At 41.2% G+C, this 18,228-nt stretch overlaps 1 protein-coding gene across 5 annotated transcripts in view; it reads right to left on the minus strand.

Annotated features, from left to right (window-relative positions):
* Nucleotides 1-1,784: 1,784 nt before the first annotated feature.
* Nucleotides 1,785-18,228, minus strand: part of LOC124280353 (trichohyalin-like) — an 82,118-nt gene continuing 65,674 nt past the window's right edge. For 3 of the 5 annotated variants that reach the window (XM_046716260.1, XM_046716259.1, XM_046716258.1), the window contains exons 7-13: nucleotides 15,757-15,874; nucleotides 14,695-14,730; nucleotides 14,072-14,224; nucleotides 12,201-12,658; nucleotides 10,992-11,170; nucleotides 8,120-8,206; nucleotides 2,287-4,762 (exon numbers count right to left, since the gene is read on the minus strand). In XM_046716260.1, coding sequence (XP_046572216.1) covers nucleotides 4,569-4,762; nucleotides 8,120-8,206; nucleotides 10,992-11,170; nucleotides 12,201-12,658; nucleotides 14,072-14,224; nucleotides 14,695-14,730; nucleotides 15,757-15,874 — 1,225 coding nt within the window. In that variant the 3' untranslated portion in view covers nucleotides 2,287-4,568. Of the gene's footprint in view, nucleotides 2,224-2,286; nucleotides 4,763-8,119; nucleotides 8,207-10,991; nucleotides 11,171-12,200; nucleotides 12,659-14,071; nucleotides 14,225-14,694; nucleotides 14,731-15,756; nucleotides 15,875-18,228 lie in introns of those variants that run through there. The other 2 variants (XR_006899661.1, XM_046716261.1) reach the window with 2 other exon arrangements.

The raw sequence follows: 18,228 nt of genomic DNA on the forward strand, positions 1-18,228 counted from the left end.
ACTTATATGACTGGCCACTTGTTCCTCCAATCATTCCTGAATGACAGTTGTTAGTGTCATACAACTTGCCTCAATTTGAGTAATTGTTGCATCTGTTCAAAATACTCTCTTTGATAAAGCCTTCATTGATAAAACGTTCATACCTATCTCACAAAACTAGACAAAATATGTATTTAGTTAGAGTTACAATATATATCTGAAGTTACATGGTTTCGCCTTAACATACTGATATTTCTGAAAAAATATACATTTCTTTAATACCCATACTGAGATGTTGCTTGTACATTCAAATAAGGTCCCCACTGTAAGCTTCATAAGGCTATCTGAGAGTTGGCAGCATACAAGTTCACTGTTTCCATCACTCAACTACTGTGTGACTGATCAATAGCACAGAGGCACTGGAGCTCTCCTTCAGCAAAAAATCCATGTTGACAGTTGACGTTTGTATCAAAAGGTTGCATAATGTTATCCTAAAGTGAGTTGGGTTTTATTGCATCTCTAACAGTACATCCAATTTTGTGAATTATTTCTAGGATGTTTTGAATTAAGAAATGCCCATTTCAACTGAAACATCACAATACATCTACATAACATATTTAAAAAGTAAAATTACCACACAATTTCAGTGCACTGTCAACTGTGTGCACTGTGAATTTTCAAAAAATGGATGTGGTTGTGATAATTTGCACCGGAACCTCTAGAATGGAACATGGAGACATCATTTGGAACAAATATCATTCTTTCATGGACACTCGTTTTGGACGAGTATGTGTGAACTAAAGACACCAATAGACAGAGAATTTGAACAAGCACGACTTAATGTAAAGTCAGCCTGGTCTCATACCAGGCAGGCTAAGAATCACACCATGTTTATAAACACATTTACATATATACATGCTCAGCTTCTCAGTGTGATCTTGAGCGTGGCATTTGTCAGTGAGACATATGTACAGAAGTTGCATACAAGTGAAAATAGGTGTAAAAATATGTACAAAACACATTTTATCTCATAAATATTTTCAAATAAAACAACACTGTTTCTGAAGAAACCATCAATGATTACACTGGGCAGTTCAGGTATAGAAAATATTTGCTATCGCAACATTATCAAATGTTAGTCAAGTATTTACATTTCTTACACGAACCAAAAAATTCAAAAACCCTTTGGAAGAAACCTAAGGATTAATGTTTTCTCCTAATTCTACAAACTTTAAAAACTCTACTCCTTCTTATGCAAACTACATCATGTTTGGAAAAGGGACAATTTAGACAGAATTTATTTTTATCAGAATTTTAACTGCTAAAGAAGTACTGAAACAAGAGATCGCTAGTATTCAGTCAAAATGAAATCACTTTCACATCATCATTAACAAGAAGGAATAATGTGAAAAGGATGACATCATAATATCAAAGTAAGTATGATATGTTACCAGTAAAGAGAAACCTCTTGTGAATGATATTGCACATTGAGACAGATCTAACATTATAGCGCCTTACTGTCAGTTTATTGTACTCAACCCATTCAGGAAGCAGTAATAGTTTTCTGGGCTTTGCCTAGATCTAACAGTGAGGTGAGTTTGAAGCTGATTTGAACAGTATTTCATTTCTATAATAGTCCATGGTTGCCGTTGTACAAAGCGATCTTAGCACAGACTGACTGACTGAGTTTGGTTTTACGCCGCTTTTAGCAATATTCCAGCAACATCACGGCGGGGGACACCAGAAATGGGCTTCACACATAGTACCCATGTGGGGATTCGAACTCAGGTCTTCTGCGTGATGAGCCAACGCTTTAACCACTAGGCTACCCCACCGCCCCCTTAGCACAGACATCGTATCTCTCATGTCTAAACATTGACTTACGACAGTCGTAGCGCTAAGGTTGTTATGTATGACTGCAACCAAGGCAAACCGATCAGAAGTGTTTGGTGTAAATACCAAGGGAAAACTCAAGACAAATCTGAGATTCGAAGCCCCGATCATATGTCTATAGCATGCTCAAGAGACAGAAATCTCCGGAGCAAATTGCAGTGTGTTTGATGACTGGGCCACCCATGATTTATCTACCATTATTATAACACTTCTTTGCCCATAAGACAATACATTAGTTATTAATGTTCACCTTCATCACGTTATAATGCATCCTCAGTATCTCCAGGTATCCAAAACCCTTGGATCCACACCAACCCCTGGATCCACACCAACCCTAGTAGCCACACCAACCTGGATCCACACCAACCCCTGGATTAGCCAGCCCCCAAGCCTGGATGGATCTGGATCCACACCAACCCCTGGATGCACACCAACCCCTGGATCCACCACCCTAATCCACACCAAGCCCTGGATGCACACCACCCTGGATCCACACTAACCCCTGGATCCACTTCCAATCACAAATCCGTGATAGTCCTGGGATTAGATCAAGGAGTTAGTGCTGGTTCACCCAAACTATAGCCCTGAAAATTTAGAGGATGTTTATAACGATGTTTGGATAAAATAAATAAATTTGAGTATATAAATACAGTCTCAACCATAAGAGCTACCACTGGGTATGTTTCAATGGCACAATGATCGAAGACAAGATCCACAGACTAACAAAGACAATTTCATCCAAGAAAATCCTGAACATTTTCCTAAAAACAGGAGAAAATCGTCCACATATAATTTTCCTAAATTCAGCAAGAACTGGTCACGCTTTTGGTTTCCTTGCAGCACGACAGCTGTTTAAAATCAGGCCGATAATTGGAAAAATAACAACATGAATAGGCGCGGTTGTTAACAGCAGGTTGGTAAATCAACACTGTCTTCACAACAAACAGGCTTGGATGGCCTTAAAGACCATTTTACCCTTTCAACAACAAGTGAGAATATAGTTGACATATTCTAAACTAATGAGCAAGTCACAACCTTCTGTAATGGTGCCAAGCAACAAGGGGACATAACCCAAATGTGTGTACTGGTGCCAAGCAACAAGGGCAGATAACTGAGGTGTATTCAAGGCAGACCTCCTGATGCTAATAACTGTCAAGGCCATAGTATTCAAATATTTCTTCCCCAAAACAAAGATACAAAATATGTGTTGTGAATTACAACCATGGCTCTTATGTCTACATAAATCTTCCATATTTAGACTGAAGTCCTTCTGGAAAGGTTTAAAGGGGATGATTTTCTCCAGTAGTAAGGTTTAGACAGGATACTTTTCTCAATAGGAAGATTTTGATAGGATTCTGTCACAAGATAGAGGCATTAACATCAACTTCCTGATTAGAAAGTCATCCATGGAGAAAGGTATCATGGAATAAAACATCTGTCATAATGAGACAGGAAAACTGTATGTTACAATTCCTTGTAAACCCCAGTTTACATGTGACAATTATGTAACGTTACATCTCTCAATAAACTCAAGTTGCCAACCTGAATTCCTCTCATCTACCTTTGTTTTTTCTAGTCCAGTTAATGTAATGGAAGCCTTTACCTAGTGAGTTTGGTTTGACGTTGCTTTTAGCAATACTCCAGCAATATCACAGCGGCGGACACCAGAAATGGGCTTCACAAATTGTACCCATGTAGGGAATTGAATCTGAAAATTCAGCGTGACAAGGGAAAGCTTTAACCACTAGGTTGCCCCACCTCCCATCTTTATTTGGAAAAATCCCATGCTCTCAGCTGTCCATTCTGTTCCTATAAAACTAAAAGATTACAACCTAGAAGGTTCACACGGTTGTTTTCACAATCTATTATTGCATACATATTTCAATTTAAACATGCCACTATTTTTATGTAATTTGATATTCCTGATATAATAACTATCTAAAACGATATACAATTTACCTACTAGCAAGGATACATTACAAATACATAGAGGCTAATATACAGTTTAAATTATCAAATAAATATCAGATGTTATCAGATCTTCACGCACCAAAAATGGAGGCACGCTTGTCTGGCGCCTCAGTGAGCATTTGTTTGAGTGTAACCAAGGCAACCTATTGTTGTGAATGCATAGTTCCAGAACCAGAACTCTGTCTATTACAATGGAGGAAGTGGTAACAAGGGAGAAATACCCTGACTGAAGAACATCACCAACATACACAGACTTCACCAGTAGCAAACACATAGACCCAGCACCATGTACTATACTACGCTTCCTGGTTAAAAGTTAGCTGGTCTTAAGGCTAATGGTTAGTGAGTCAGTTTAGTTTTACGCTGCTTTTGGCAATATTCCAGCAATGCTCACGGCTGGAGACACCAGAAATGGTGTCACACATTGTGTCCATGTGGGAAATCGAACCCGGGTGTGACAAGCGAACGCTTTAACCACTTGGCTACCCCAACCCCTTTCAGGCAATTGGTTAGAGATGCACATTAATTGAAAGTCAGCTGGTCCAGGCTAATGATCGAGTGTGCACATCGTTTAAAAGTCAATATGTCTTCAACACATTCAGGCTAATGGTTTGTCAAAGGTTCAAACAATTCTTCTCCTCCTCCTTCATTGGTCCTCTTCAGCCAATACTAATCTCATCTCTTTATGCAAACATTGAGTCATCAGTTTGAATCATATATATGAGTTACTGCTGCTTACAGCTTCCTTTCGATTCCTTCTTGCTTGGTCTTGCCTCTTGACTTTGCCGCTTGGCCTTCCGGGACTTGTCCAAAGTTGACCTCTTCTGACCTTGAACCGGTTGCCATGGATTTATGACAGGCCCTTCCGGACCGGGTTCTTCCTCCATGCGACTCAAGGTGCTCACTGTGCCTGTAGACTCTGCAACATGTCACCAGGTAAATCACTACATCTAATGACAAACACTTTGCTGGTTTAATTCACATTTTAACTTTTGCTTTATGGATCTGTCGTAAAGTCAGGCATTGCTACATGGCCTTGTAAGTCTAGATATACAGTACTTTTAAAGTTGATAATGTTTAACTCTGCACTCAGACCAGACAATCAGTAACTGACCCCCTCAGCATCGACCTACTCAGAGTGACACAACGTAATGGATCAACCATGTTACCGAGTCTGACTACCCAATCCCGTAAGTTGACTCTTATATCTGGGGTGCTGAAGACCAATTCCTGGATCTTCACAACGTGGTCAAAACCTAGAAGTTGTTACTGAGGCATTGGTGGTGGAATTGGGTTTAATGTTGTGCTTGAGAATATTTCGCTTATATGACGACGTGCAGTGTGTGTGTGTATGTGTATGTGCGGCTGCTTGTACTAGCCCAAACTGATGCTGGTTTTATAGTGCTAGCCAACTGAGATACCATGCCGTAGTGAAGTATGAATACCCCACTCAGACACATTATACTGACTCCGAGACGACCAGTCCTTGTTGTACCCATTAATGCTGAGCGCCAGGCAGGGACAACAAGTAACTTATAAAAGTACCAATAGTTTGTTTGAAAAAAAATTTCACTGAAAAATACCAAATAAACAAACAACTATTACTGAGAAAGTGTAATCCCAAATATAAAATATGTCATATGAGGCAGCAGTCTGTATTCGAGTCTGGACCAGAAAAGCCAGTGATCAACAGCATGAACATCAATCTATGCAACTGGGATACGATGTGTCACCAAGTCAGCAAGCCTGTTCACCCGATCCCGTTAGTTGCCTCTTACGACCAACCTGCGCCTTGATGCCTTAATGTTAAAGTTTTGTCTTGCATATTACATCTGTGACTACTTGTGAAGAATTGGTCTTCTGTAACCTATGCTTCTGGTAAGAGGCGACAAACGGGATCAGGTGGTCAGGCATACTGCTTTCTTTATTTTTTAATATTTTTTTTTATTTTCCATATTTTTTTTTCCAAGCAAACATGTATAGTTTCATAATGATACAATGGTATATGTATAACTGGCTGAAAAAGTACAATTGGCAGGATTACTTTCCAGTAATAAATGTAAAGTTGACCAATACTGAAAAAAATATTTGGTCAGTTCCTGTTGATAGGTAAACATATCTTGACATATCATAGTGAAGGACAATTTCATTTTTTAAATATTCTAACTTTGGTCTGAAACAATTTATGCTGCATCTATAGATATGGTGTTTGACTACTGAAATGATTTCATTAATAGGATTATTGTTCTTTCCTTTCAATCCCAATATAACGATTTTATTTGTAAATTCCAGTTGTAACCGTACTGAGTTCAATCAGTAATTGTCTTGTTGGGAGAATATTGTGGATAATTCTATATTGCAACCATTTCAAGTCTATGCTTTGCGAACATATATTTGCAATAATGTCAAAAAAAATTCCAGTCATTTTCAGTAAAATCACTCTGTAGAACTCTTTCCAATTTTGAAAAGCTTGGCAACCAAACAAATTTGGAATTCAAGAGGGAGGCGTTATACTTTTCTACTCCCAAATGAGTTAGTTGACACTCATGATGTTGATCACTAGATTGTCTGGTCCAGACCCGATTATTTACAGACCACTGCCATATAGCTGGAATATTGCTGAGTGTGGCGTTAAACACCAACCAAGACAAACCAATACATCTGAAACTAATGCTTACACACAGTGTGCAAATTCATTATTATATTACACAACGCGATCATGAAATTTAAAAGAAATATGTCAGATAGCTGTTGGTTATTAGGTTAGAGATTATTCAATAAATACATTAAAACAGTTACAATAATAGTTTCAGTCTCCACTGAAAGGCTATTTGTCCTGAAACGAGATACATGAAAGAACAGCAGGAAAAGCAAAAGCTTCATCTCACTCTATGTGAGTATGTCATTCAATGCTGAAACACATGGGCACACACATGGAGCAGTTAGATAGTTTCCCCACCCTTACCACCTTGACAGTGTCCCCGCCCTTACCACCTTGACAGTGTCCCCACCCTTACCACCCAGACAGTGTCCCAAATCTTACCACCTGGACAGTGTCCCCACCCTTACCACCTTGACAGTGTCCCCACCCTTACCACCCGGACAGTGTCCCCACCCTTACCACCTTGACAGTGTCCCCACCCTTACCACCTTGACAGTGTCCCCACCCTTACCACCTTGACAGTGTCCCCACCCTTACCATCTGGACAGTGTCCACACCCTTACCACCTGGACAATGTCCCCACCCTTACCACTTTGACAGTGTCCCCACCCTTACCATCTGGACAGTGTCCACACCCTTACCACCTGGACAATGTCCCCACCCTTACCACTTTGACAGTGTCCCCACCCTTACCATCTGGACAGTGTCCACACCCTTACCACCTGGACAATGTCCCCACCCTTACCACCTTGACAGTGTCCCCACCCTTACCACCTTGACAGTGTCCCCACCCTTACCACCTGGATAATGTCCCCACCCTTACCACCTTGACAGTGTCCCCACGCTTACCACCTGGACAATGTCCCCACCCAGTGTCCCCACCCGTACCACATTTACAGGATCACAACCCTACCAACGATTACTGCGACTCTTATGCTGGGTCCCCACCCTCACATCAATACACCCCATCTTCCATCCTAGTTGCGGTCTTCCTTCACAACACAAGGAAGGCTGCAAACACTGGTCATTGCCCCTGCAGGGTTGACCACATCCCTTCCCCTACAACAATACAAGGCCAATCACATTGCCCGTACTACCTTGATAGTGTCCCTTCCCCTACAACAATACAAGGCCAATCACATTGCCCGTACTACCTTGATAGTGTCCCTTCCCCTACAACAATACAAGGCCAATCACATCGCCCGTACTACCTTGATAGTGTCCTTTCCCCTACAACAATACAAGGCCAATCACATCGCCCATACTACCTTGATAGTGTCCCTTCCCCTACAACAATACAAGGCCAATCACATCGCCCGTACTACCTTGATAGTGTCCTTTCCCCTACAACAATACAAGGCCAATCACATTGCCCGTACTACCTTGATAGTGTCCTTTCCCCCCTACAACAATACAAGGCCAATCACATTGCCTGCATTACTACCTTGATAGTGTCCTTTCCCCTACAACAATACAAGGCCAATCACATTGCCCATACTACCTTGATAGTGTCCTTCCCCTACAACAATACAAGGCCAATCACATCGCCCGTACTACCTTGATAGTGTCCCTTCCCCTACAACAATACAAGGCCAATCACATCGCCCTTACTACCTTGATAGTGTCCCATCATTGGGTTCCAGTGTCCCTTGAGGCGACGGAGACTCCCACGGAGTCCAGGATCCCACTCAAGGTCCACATCTGTGGGTGCAAGTGCAGCAATCACCTCTAGTTAGTCAAGCTGATGGCATACGTGGTTAGTGCAATCACACACTCACAGGGCTCAAACTAGCGCTTAATTGTTACCTTTAAAAGGGAGTCTACAGAGAGGTGGAAGGAAATGATGAGTGTTGTATTACACTGCTGTGAGCAGCAATGAGTTGTATCAAGGTAAGTCAGATTATTTAAGGAGGAAAGCTAAAGCTGATGTAAGTGTTAGACACATCAGTGAGTGAGTGAGTTTAGTTTTACGCTGCTTTTAACAATATTCCAGCATTATCACGGCAGGAGACACCAGAAATGGGCTTCACACACTGTACCCATCTATTCGGTGTGATGAGCACTTTATCCACTAGGCTACTGCACTGCCCTGTAAGACATATGAAACCGAGGAGTACAGGTATGGTGCTGATACACCAGTGAATATGGGATTCAAACCCATTACCATGATGTCATGGCAGATGACAGGGACAATTTTCTTCACCAGGGATTTGGAGCAAAATGGATACAAATTTGTTTAACATCTTTCTTTTTCAATAGTAAATGTTTCAGTTTCTAATAGTCAGAGACACTTGGAGAAAGAACTGAGGGTCGGTCAGCTGTGAGAAGAAAATATTGATGAGGAGAAGAGACTCTGCAAAAATGGTTTCAAGGCATGGACTTAACAAAAGCTTGGTCAGATTGGATGAGTCCCGCTAACATAAACTGAACACTAGCGGAGCCCTGGAGTGGTGAATGTAATCTGTGAATATGTTAACATGTTAAAACAGTAGGGGTGAAACGGTATGCTCTTACCAAGCTTGGTCAGGTACAGTGCGTATTAATCTGTGGTATGTACAAGCCCTTCGGTTCGGTATATGAGATATGATCATAATGCAGAGAATTGACAAGAAGATGCAAACCTTACATTGTTTAATAACACTGAAAAAACATTTCCACAATCCATGTTATTTTGATTAACAAAATAGAAATGACGGTATGAAAACCGAAAATAGCAATTTTGGGATTGCATTATGGTATACCGAACCATAAAAATAGTGAATTTTTGGATTGCATTATGGTATAATGAACCGAGGGCAAAATACTGTGGTTCTACTACCACTTCACCCCTATAAAACAGATAAAGGGTCTGTAGCTCACATAACTCAGGAAAGTGTAAGTGTCCCTAAACATCGCACCTCCCGCTGTGTAACAGCAGCCTTTAATATTCTGGACCAGACAAACCAGTGACTGACATTATGAGCAACAACCCATGCTTACAGGGTATGGTTACCAGTCGTCAACCACGTTGTTGTGCCAGACCACTCCATCCACAAAGTCACCTCAAACAGGTTTTAGGGCACCTATGCTATGATGGAATCCCAACTGCAAGGAGTGGATGAGTGAGTGAGTTTAGTTTTAAGCTGCTTTAAGAATATTCCAGCAATATCACAGTGGGGGATACCAAAAATGGGCTTCTCACATGTGAGGAATCAAACCCGGGTCTTTGGTGTGACAAGCAAAAGCATTAATCACTAGGCTACCCAACTGCATCATAGGTTCCTGAATGCTGACCTCCTTTACATGGGTGCATATATTCTCACATTTGTGGATATTTGATTCACACATATTTCACCGCATGCCCATTTCTTGTGTCCCTTGCCATGATATTTCAGGAATATTGCTAAAAGCGTGTAAAAACACAGCTCACTCACTCCACAAGCAATATACGAAGAATGATTTGGATCCATAATCACAGTATTCTGGCATCTCTGCCCTCAAACCAAAATGGAGAGAAAAATGAAATGGTGGTTTAATCTTTTAGCATATGAAACATTTCCATACTTCCAGAATCACCTCGTATGATTTCTGACTGGGACACTAACCCCTGAGGAGTGGATCCTGGCACAACAAAGGGACACAACTATGTAAGCATGGGCATCTCAAACTTAACATGATGATGATTTGAAACGTGATGAAATGTATTAAACACAAGTGTTAATTGAAAGCAACTAAAATTGTTCATAAATGAATTTATGTGACTGTAAGATTAAATATCAGACTTGTATAGACTTAAAACACTGAAGGGCTAACAAATTAATTTGTTGAAATGTATTCTGGATGAAACATATTTGATCAATGATTGATTAAACAAAGCTGCCCAAGCAGATTTTTGCATGACAATTCTGGGAATTTGACAATAATTTACTGACATACTCAAAAAGGGTTTTCTTTGATATTTGTCAATCTACCATGACTTAAGTAAATACTGGATTCTGATTGGTTGATTAAAGTCATTCAGTGGCAGGTAACCACGTTATATACCTCTGATTTTCCAACACAGTATGTTTATCTTTAATAATTCACTAATAAATCTGCTTAGGAAATCTGAATTCAGACTAAATATTTACAATATTGTTTATTAATTACTGATACTAAATATAGAAGAAAAAATGTGGAAAACCCCACAAAACTGACCAGATCCCCAGGTAAATACCATTCAGTCATACAAGTCTGTTATTTAATGATCAAAACTAGCAGGTGTGCCACAGAAACCCAAATGTGAGGCAAACTAAAATCAACCAAAGCTGGGTGGTATTGGTGGCATTAGGCTGTTTGCTCAACAACTAGTTATTTAAAATACATTAGATTTCAGAACTAAAGAAAAAGCAGTAGAAAGAACAAGTTAGTTGTTAAGATAACAGTGTCACTTGCCATCAAACTTTTCACAAAGGTATGACTAGTTGTTACAATGTAGTATTTCATCTTAATGTGGATTAATACCTACCATCAGTCAAAGGCAGTGATCTGGAAAGCGGTATCTGTGTTTTGACTTCGGTCTGGTCAGCAATATGTATATCTTGTTGTCGTCTCTTGTAGGTGGGGTCAATGGCTGCAGCAATATTAAACTGTACGGGCGTGCTAACAGCATGACTCGAACCCATGGACCGATCTGGACTAAATGATCTGTAAATATGCACGACAAATTTGTCAGTTAAATATTCAAACATTTTCAAAACACATTCAACATAAAGGGAAACTGGAGATCAATGTTGTCCCTGAATCCCATGAGGGGTACACAGAGGGGACAATAAATACATTCCGTTCTTGAATCCTAAGGAAGTAATAAGGTAACAAGAAGACAAAGTCATCAATATCCCCCGCAATGGCAAAATACTCTTCATGAATATGTCTACTAGTTATGATTATGTCAAATGTTTTGGTGTGTATATGGCAAAGTGGAAGGAGAGTATTGAAAGGTTTTTAAGTTCTGTTCCAGAAAGGAGCACTACCACCAAATTCAGTCGAAGCTAAACTTGCTGGCATGGAAACACAAAAAGTATTTTATTCAGAATTCCAAAACTACCAAGAGGCACCAGTAGACCACCAGACCTATCTATGTGCCAAGCTTGGTGAAGAAATAGTTAACGGTTTTAAAGTTCTGCTCTGGAAAAGAGCACTACCACCAAATTCAGTCAAAGTTGAACTTGTTGCCATGGAAACGTAAAAAATAATTTTATACAGAATTCCAAAACTTCCAAAAGGCACCAGTACACAACCAGATCTATCTATGTGACAGGTTTGATGAAGAAATAGTGAACGGTTTTGAAGTTCTGCTCCGGAAAAGACGAATGTGCATGGACGGACGCATGGACGCACGGACAGAGCGCATTTTAATCCCCACCCCCGCAAAATGTGTTGGGGGGGATAATAAGGCATGAGCACCTGGAACAGGTGGAGAGGTGTAGGGAATATATTGGACCGATTCAGTTCTTGAATCCTGTGGGGTGATAAGCATGAAATACAGGGAGCCTATTCAGTCATGTAATACCCATGGGGTCAGGGGAATCACATTATTTATTCAGGTCTATTCTCAAGTCACCAGTAAAGAACTGAAAATCTATTCTGCAAGTTAGTCAACACCATGGGAAATGGGAAAAACTGATGACTTTACAAGAAACATGCTCCTTAACAACCAAGACACATCGCAACTGACCTGCTACCATCCTCATCGCTATGGTAACTCCCTGGCGGTGAGGGTGATGGCGCCATATGTTCCTCCTGTGACACCCGCCGATCGCGGTGGTGAGAAGGCACGTGATGGGGCGACATCCCGTCCAACCAGCGCTGCATGTCCCGAGCTTGATCCACCGGCATGTCCCCCGAGGGGGGATATCTCCCTCCCGCACTCCGCTCCTCCTGAATACGTTGATGGGTCTGGTAGGAGGGGGGTTCCCGTGGGGGGAGATTGGGAGGAGCAGACATCTGCTTGGTGACGGTTTGGTGATGGACAGATTGAGATTCCTGCGCTGGGGTGTTGCTGTTGGAGATGGAGCGGGTGTAGCTGTCTCGGCGGTACCGATGTCCGGGTGGGGATTCGCCATTTGCCTGCATGGAAATTGATTCTACTGCCGCAGACATGTTCATTCCTGATGCCATAGCTTCCTGGGCCATCTGAAATAGACCAATACATGTCTCTCTCTTTATAATTCCAGATCAGTGATCAGTTCATATTTGTTTGTTGTTGAAAGCAGCGGTCGATATGATGGTAACCTGCAAGCCTGGCCACCATATGTCTTTGGTAGCCACTTGACAAACATTGATTGTTGATGATCAATTCTAACCTGATCTTCACAAGTACAGCAAGTATATAGGACCCGAGCAACCTACACTTGTCATAAGTGAGTGAGTGAAAATGGTTTTACGCCACTTTTAGCAATATTCAAGCAATATTACAGTACACCAGAAATGGGCGTTCACCAGAAATGAGCGTTCAGTGGGATGCGTAATAAGATATCCAGAAAAGCATGTTTACTCGTAAAATCGGGCAAAACTTAGAAAATATACGAACAGCTGCTGAAAACAATAGATCTGGCTATAGATGGCAATTAGGTCGCTCAGCCAGGTATGACAACGGACCGTCAACTCACTTGGCATGAAATGCACGTGCCGCCGACAGACACAAGGGGTCATCTCAAATATCTTTTATGCTTTTTCATGTGTACTGAATATGTCTCTACTGATATCTAATCTTAGGTAATATCAACCCCTATCCCCAACTTCCGTCAGAAACACCCGTCTTGGTTTTGCTTTTGAGACGACCCCTCCTACCTGTTTCTGTTTATAGTGATAGTGAGACTCCATGGCAGCTACATCCGTCATAGTTTCAGTATTAATGTTATTATTGTTTATGTCAGCTATCATTTATAATGAAGCTAAGTTTAATTTCAAAATGGACATTAAAAAATTGTCCTTTGCAATATAATATCATAGCACACTAACTTGCATAAAGGCCATGGCCTGTTCCAAATAAGTCGCTTTGGACTTAGAAAAAAACCGCATTTCTCATTTCAGCACTGATCTCTCCTCAGTAAAGCCTTTTTTCTACGTTTCCTATCTCCCTACCATTGAGACTGTAGTTAGGCCGAACTTAGTTCAACAGATATTTCACACTTACACATATTAACTACATAAATTGTAGAAATCAATGCGAAAAAAGGTTTTTCTATTTCCAACAGTACTTTAGTGACTAACTAAAACTGACTGAATGCCATGCATCAACCCAGACACATTCAGCAAATCAATTTCAGATTTCAAACACACTATTCATGGCTTTCTTGTATGATACACAATATTTTGGTGCGTTGTAAAGTAGAAACTAATTTCAGGGGTTGGTGGGATAACCTCGTGCTAGTGGTCAAAGTGTTCTCTCATCATGCTGGGGTCCAGGTTCAATTCCCAATATGGGTACAACGTGCGAAGCCCTTTCTTGTATCCCATGCAGTGATATTGCTGGAATATTGCTAAAAGCGGCGTAACTTCCTTACTCACTCACTAATCTGTGTATGTTCAGTTCCAATAACCAACCTGCTGTTGTCGCTGCTGTTCAAGTAGTTGCTTCCGCCGCTGTTTGACCTTCCTGGCCTTGAGTTTCTCCTGTTCCTGGATGACCCTGGCCAGCTGCTCGTCCTGCACCTCGATCTGACGCAGCTTGCCTCGGTCCACCTCAGCTTTCGTCCGCTGATAATTAACAACAAACCTCACATATTCAAGAACAGATTTTTTACATCATGGAAGGAGGGACCAGGCAATATTTTATTAAATTGATAATTCCAGAAAACAAATTGACATATTTGTCATGTTTCTTGAAAAATATTAGCTGGAAAGTTGAAAGTTTCCCTTTTTGATAGAATTATTTGTCTAATGTCAGTAAAGTGGTCTTCTGTTTGGTTAGTCAATCAAATGTCATGAAATCATTTGCAATTTCAATTGAGATCATTGTGATTGGGGTCAGGCTCTATGACCTGGTTCCTGCATGTGACTGTATCCAAACTGAAAGGTATGATGCTTATAATATTCATCACTGGATTGTGTGGTCCAGACATGATTATTTAAAGACTGAGGTCTGTTTGCCACCAGACAAACAAACACAAAAGAAGTTGGCCGTCCATGTACTCAAGGGAGATAACTCTGTCAGCATGACATCGCACCTTGTGTTCTTGGTCCTGTAGTAGACGTGCAAGTTCCTGGTCGAAATAAAAAGACAATAACACATTACAAGGGTTGCAGGTATGTTCTCATTAACTGTTAACACAACTGGAATACTGTTCAAAGCAGCTTTAAAGCCAACTCATTCTCTTAAATTTTTATTGTTTCCCCGACTTTTATGCCACTTTCAAATGTTAAGTACTAGTACTTCATGTGTCTGGGGGGCGGTGGGGTAGCCTAATGGTTAAAGCGTTGGCTCGTCACGCCGAAGACCCGGGTTCGAATCCCCACATGGGCACAAAGTGTGAAGCCCATTTCTGGTGTCCCCCGCCGTGATGTTGCTGGAATATTGCTAAAAGCGGCGTAAAACCAAACTCAGTCAGTCAGTCATGTGTCTGGACTTAATGACGATGACTGAATTGAAATTTAATGTCATCTTGACAATATTTTAGCCATATAACAGCCGGCACTAGATGAAACATGGCAAAGTAATGACTAGGTTGCAAAATAATAACATATAGTCTTCATCACAATGATAATTGTTAATCTGAAATTTTTTCCAACAATTAAATTATCGCCAATGGCTAGAGTAGCCTGATATGTATGAGGAAGGTTTTGGGAAATTCTGTTAATGCCATTATCTATCTGACAGTAGTCATATATTTTCTGTTATCTATTGGTCAAGTGGTCCACTGGCTGTACAAATGAATCGTCAGATACCAGAAGGGTCAGTGGACCAGCCTTGATCAGAAAAGTGAGTGATTTTAGTTTTACACTACTTTTATCAATATTCCAGCAATATCACAGCGGGGGAAATGGGCTTCACACATTGTACCCATGTCGGGTCTCTGGCGTGACAAGCAAAAGGGTTAACCATTGGGCTACCCCAACCGCCTCTCTGAAAAGCACTTTACTCAAGCCACTGATGATCTGACGAACTGGACAGTGACTAAATTTGGACTTTTGTGGCATATTTACCATAGGTTTACAAACTGAAAGAGTGAGAGAGAGTCACATGCCCTTGCTTCCATTACTTTATGATCCTGACTGAGAAGAAAGCTCACCTCATCTTGGAGTTCTTGTATTGCTCGATGTTCAACGGGATTGACCGACCCATCATTGGGGACTGTGTAGAAGTCGCTAAAGTCGCCATCATCCTCGATGTGACCGGCAGGGGTTACCCTGAAACAGAACAGTCTGGTCTTGACGTCTGCCTGACTGCCAGTATTGGAAACAGCTTGTAGACCGTCCACTACCAACACACGGCCTACGTCAGCTGTACTGACGTCTGCCTGACTGCCAGTATTGGAAACAGCTTCTAGACCGTCCACTACCAACACAGGGCCTACGTCAGCTGTACTGACGTCTGCCTGACTGCCAGTATTGGAAACAGCTTGTAGACCGTCCACTACCAACACAGGGCCTACGTCAGCTGTACTGACGTCTGCCTGACTGCCAGTATTGGAAACAGCTTGTAGACCGTCCACTACCAACACAGGGCCTCGTCAGCTGACGCCTACTGCCTGGCGCCTACGCCTGCCTGACGTCTGCCTGACTGCCAGTATTGGAAACAGCTTGTAGACCGTCCACTACCAACACAGGGCCTTCGTCAGCTGTACTGACGTCTGCCTGACTGCCAGAATTTGAATGATCACAACGTCTATAACATTTTCAAAACAAAATATATCTTTGAATGTAAAAATATTTGTGCATTTCATGATTGCAGACGTTTTTCTTCCAACTGTCAATGGTACATTAATGAATTTTCTTTGAGTGACATTTCGAGGTTGGTGTGATGAACAATGGACAGGTGAGGTGAGGGGAAATTGGGTTTAACGTCGTGCTTGAGAATATGTCGCTCATATGACGATGTGCATGCGTGTGTATGTGTATTTGCGGCTGCTTGTACTAGCCCAGACTGAAGCTGGTTTTATAGTGCTAGCTCACTGAGATACCATACCGCAGTGAAGCATGAATACCCCACTCAGACACATTATACTGACTCCGAGCCGACCAGTCCTTGTTGTACCCATCAATGCCGAGCGCCAGGCAGGGACCAACAAGTACCATATGTTAACGTCTTTTGGTATGACGCGGTCGGGGATCGAACCCGCCACCTTCCGCTCTCCGGGTGGACGCTGTAACCACTACACCACGGAGGCGGTAACTGTCAATGGTACATTAATTAAGTTTCTTTGAGAGACATTTCGAAGTTGGTGTGATGAACAATGGACAGAGTTCTAAGGATAAACAAGTTCTTTATTATCAATATGAACGACGTTTTGGTGCAACTACTAACACCGTTATCAAGCAAGTGATAACGGTTACAGCTTGCTAATGGTTTCTCGATGCTACTCAAAAAAGTTATCCGCCGTCTTCATGGAGACGTGGCAGTCACTTGCTTGATAACGGTGTTAGTAGCCACACTGAAATGTCGCTTATGTTTACAATTAAGAGTGAGTGAGTTGGGTTTTACGTCACTTTTAGCAATATTCCAGTAATAAAACAGCAGGTGACACCAGAAATTGGCTTCACACATTGTACCCATGTGGGGAATCAAACCCAGGTCTTCAGCGTGACATGCCAACGCTTTAACCACTAGGCTACCCAACCGCCCCGTTAATAATAAAGAAGTTGCATATCCATAGAAGAGTCCCCGTTGTTCATTAATGATGAAATGTCTGACAGACACATTTCTTGAATGCGCGATTGAAAATAATGAAAATGTTATATAACCATGGAAACTGAATAAACGCTGCAAATTACAGATACTAACAAGTATTTCTGCAAGCGTTACAATTGTTAAGGTGTTTGCCAGAAGATAATATGAAGAAAAATCTAAAATAAGAAAATGACATTACATGATTTCATTTAAGGAGACATCAGCACAATAAAAACCTCGAAACCAAGACGTGTCCATTGTTCTACTCACACCACACCTTCATATTACCAAAGGTTGGGATAACGAGAAAGAACGAAAATATGCCCATGGTTCTAGATGATCAGTATGTGGTTGGTTGGCTAGTTGTTTAATGTCACACTCAGCAATATTCCAGCTATATGACGACAGTCTGTAAATAATAGAGTCTGGACCAGACAAGCCAGTGATCAACAGCATTAGCATCGCTCTACGCAAATGGGATACGATGACATGTTTTTGTCAACCAAGTCAGCGAGCCTGACCACCCAATCCTGTTAGTTGCCTGAAGATCAATACTAACCTGGATCTTCAAGGGTTCGAGATATAACGAAAATATGCCCATCATTCTGGATGATCAGTATGTGATACATTTAAGTCGCTTCATCATCAGACATTTAATCAGAATAAAACAATCACATTGGTTAGAGGAATCAAAGGGTTTTAGTTTTCAAGAACTAAAAACTCCAAAGCATGCAAAATCATGTCAGAAGAAAATTCTTGTATGAAAGTTCTTGCTGAAGAAAGACCCTCCACCATTACAATAGCTTTGATATTGTAAGTTTCAATATTTACATTCATAAGTTTTCGTTGTTTTTGACAGGCATTAACCTCATAA

The sequence above is a fragment of the Haliotis rubra genome, unplaced genomic scaffold (assembly GCF_003918875.1).
Source record: "Haliotis rubra isolate DU_JTF1 unplaced genomic scaffold, ASM391887v1 Scf265, whole genome shotgun sequence".
In the NCBI taxonomy this organism is placed as follows: domain Eukaryota; kingdom Metazoa; phylum Mollusca; class Gastropoda; order Lepetellida; family Haliotidae; genus Haliotis; species Haliotis rubra.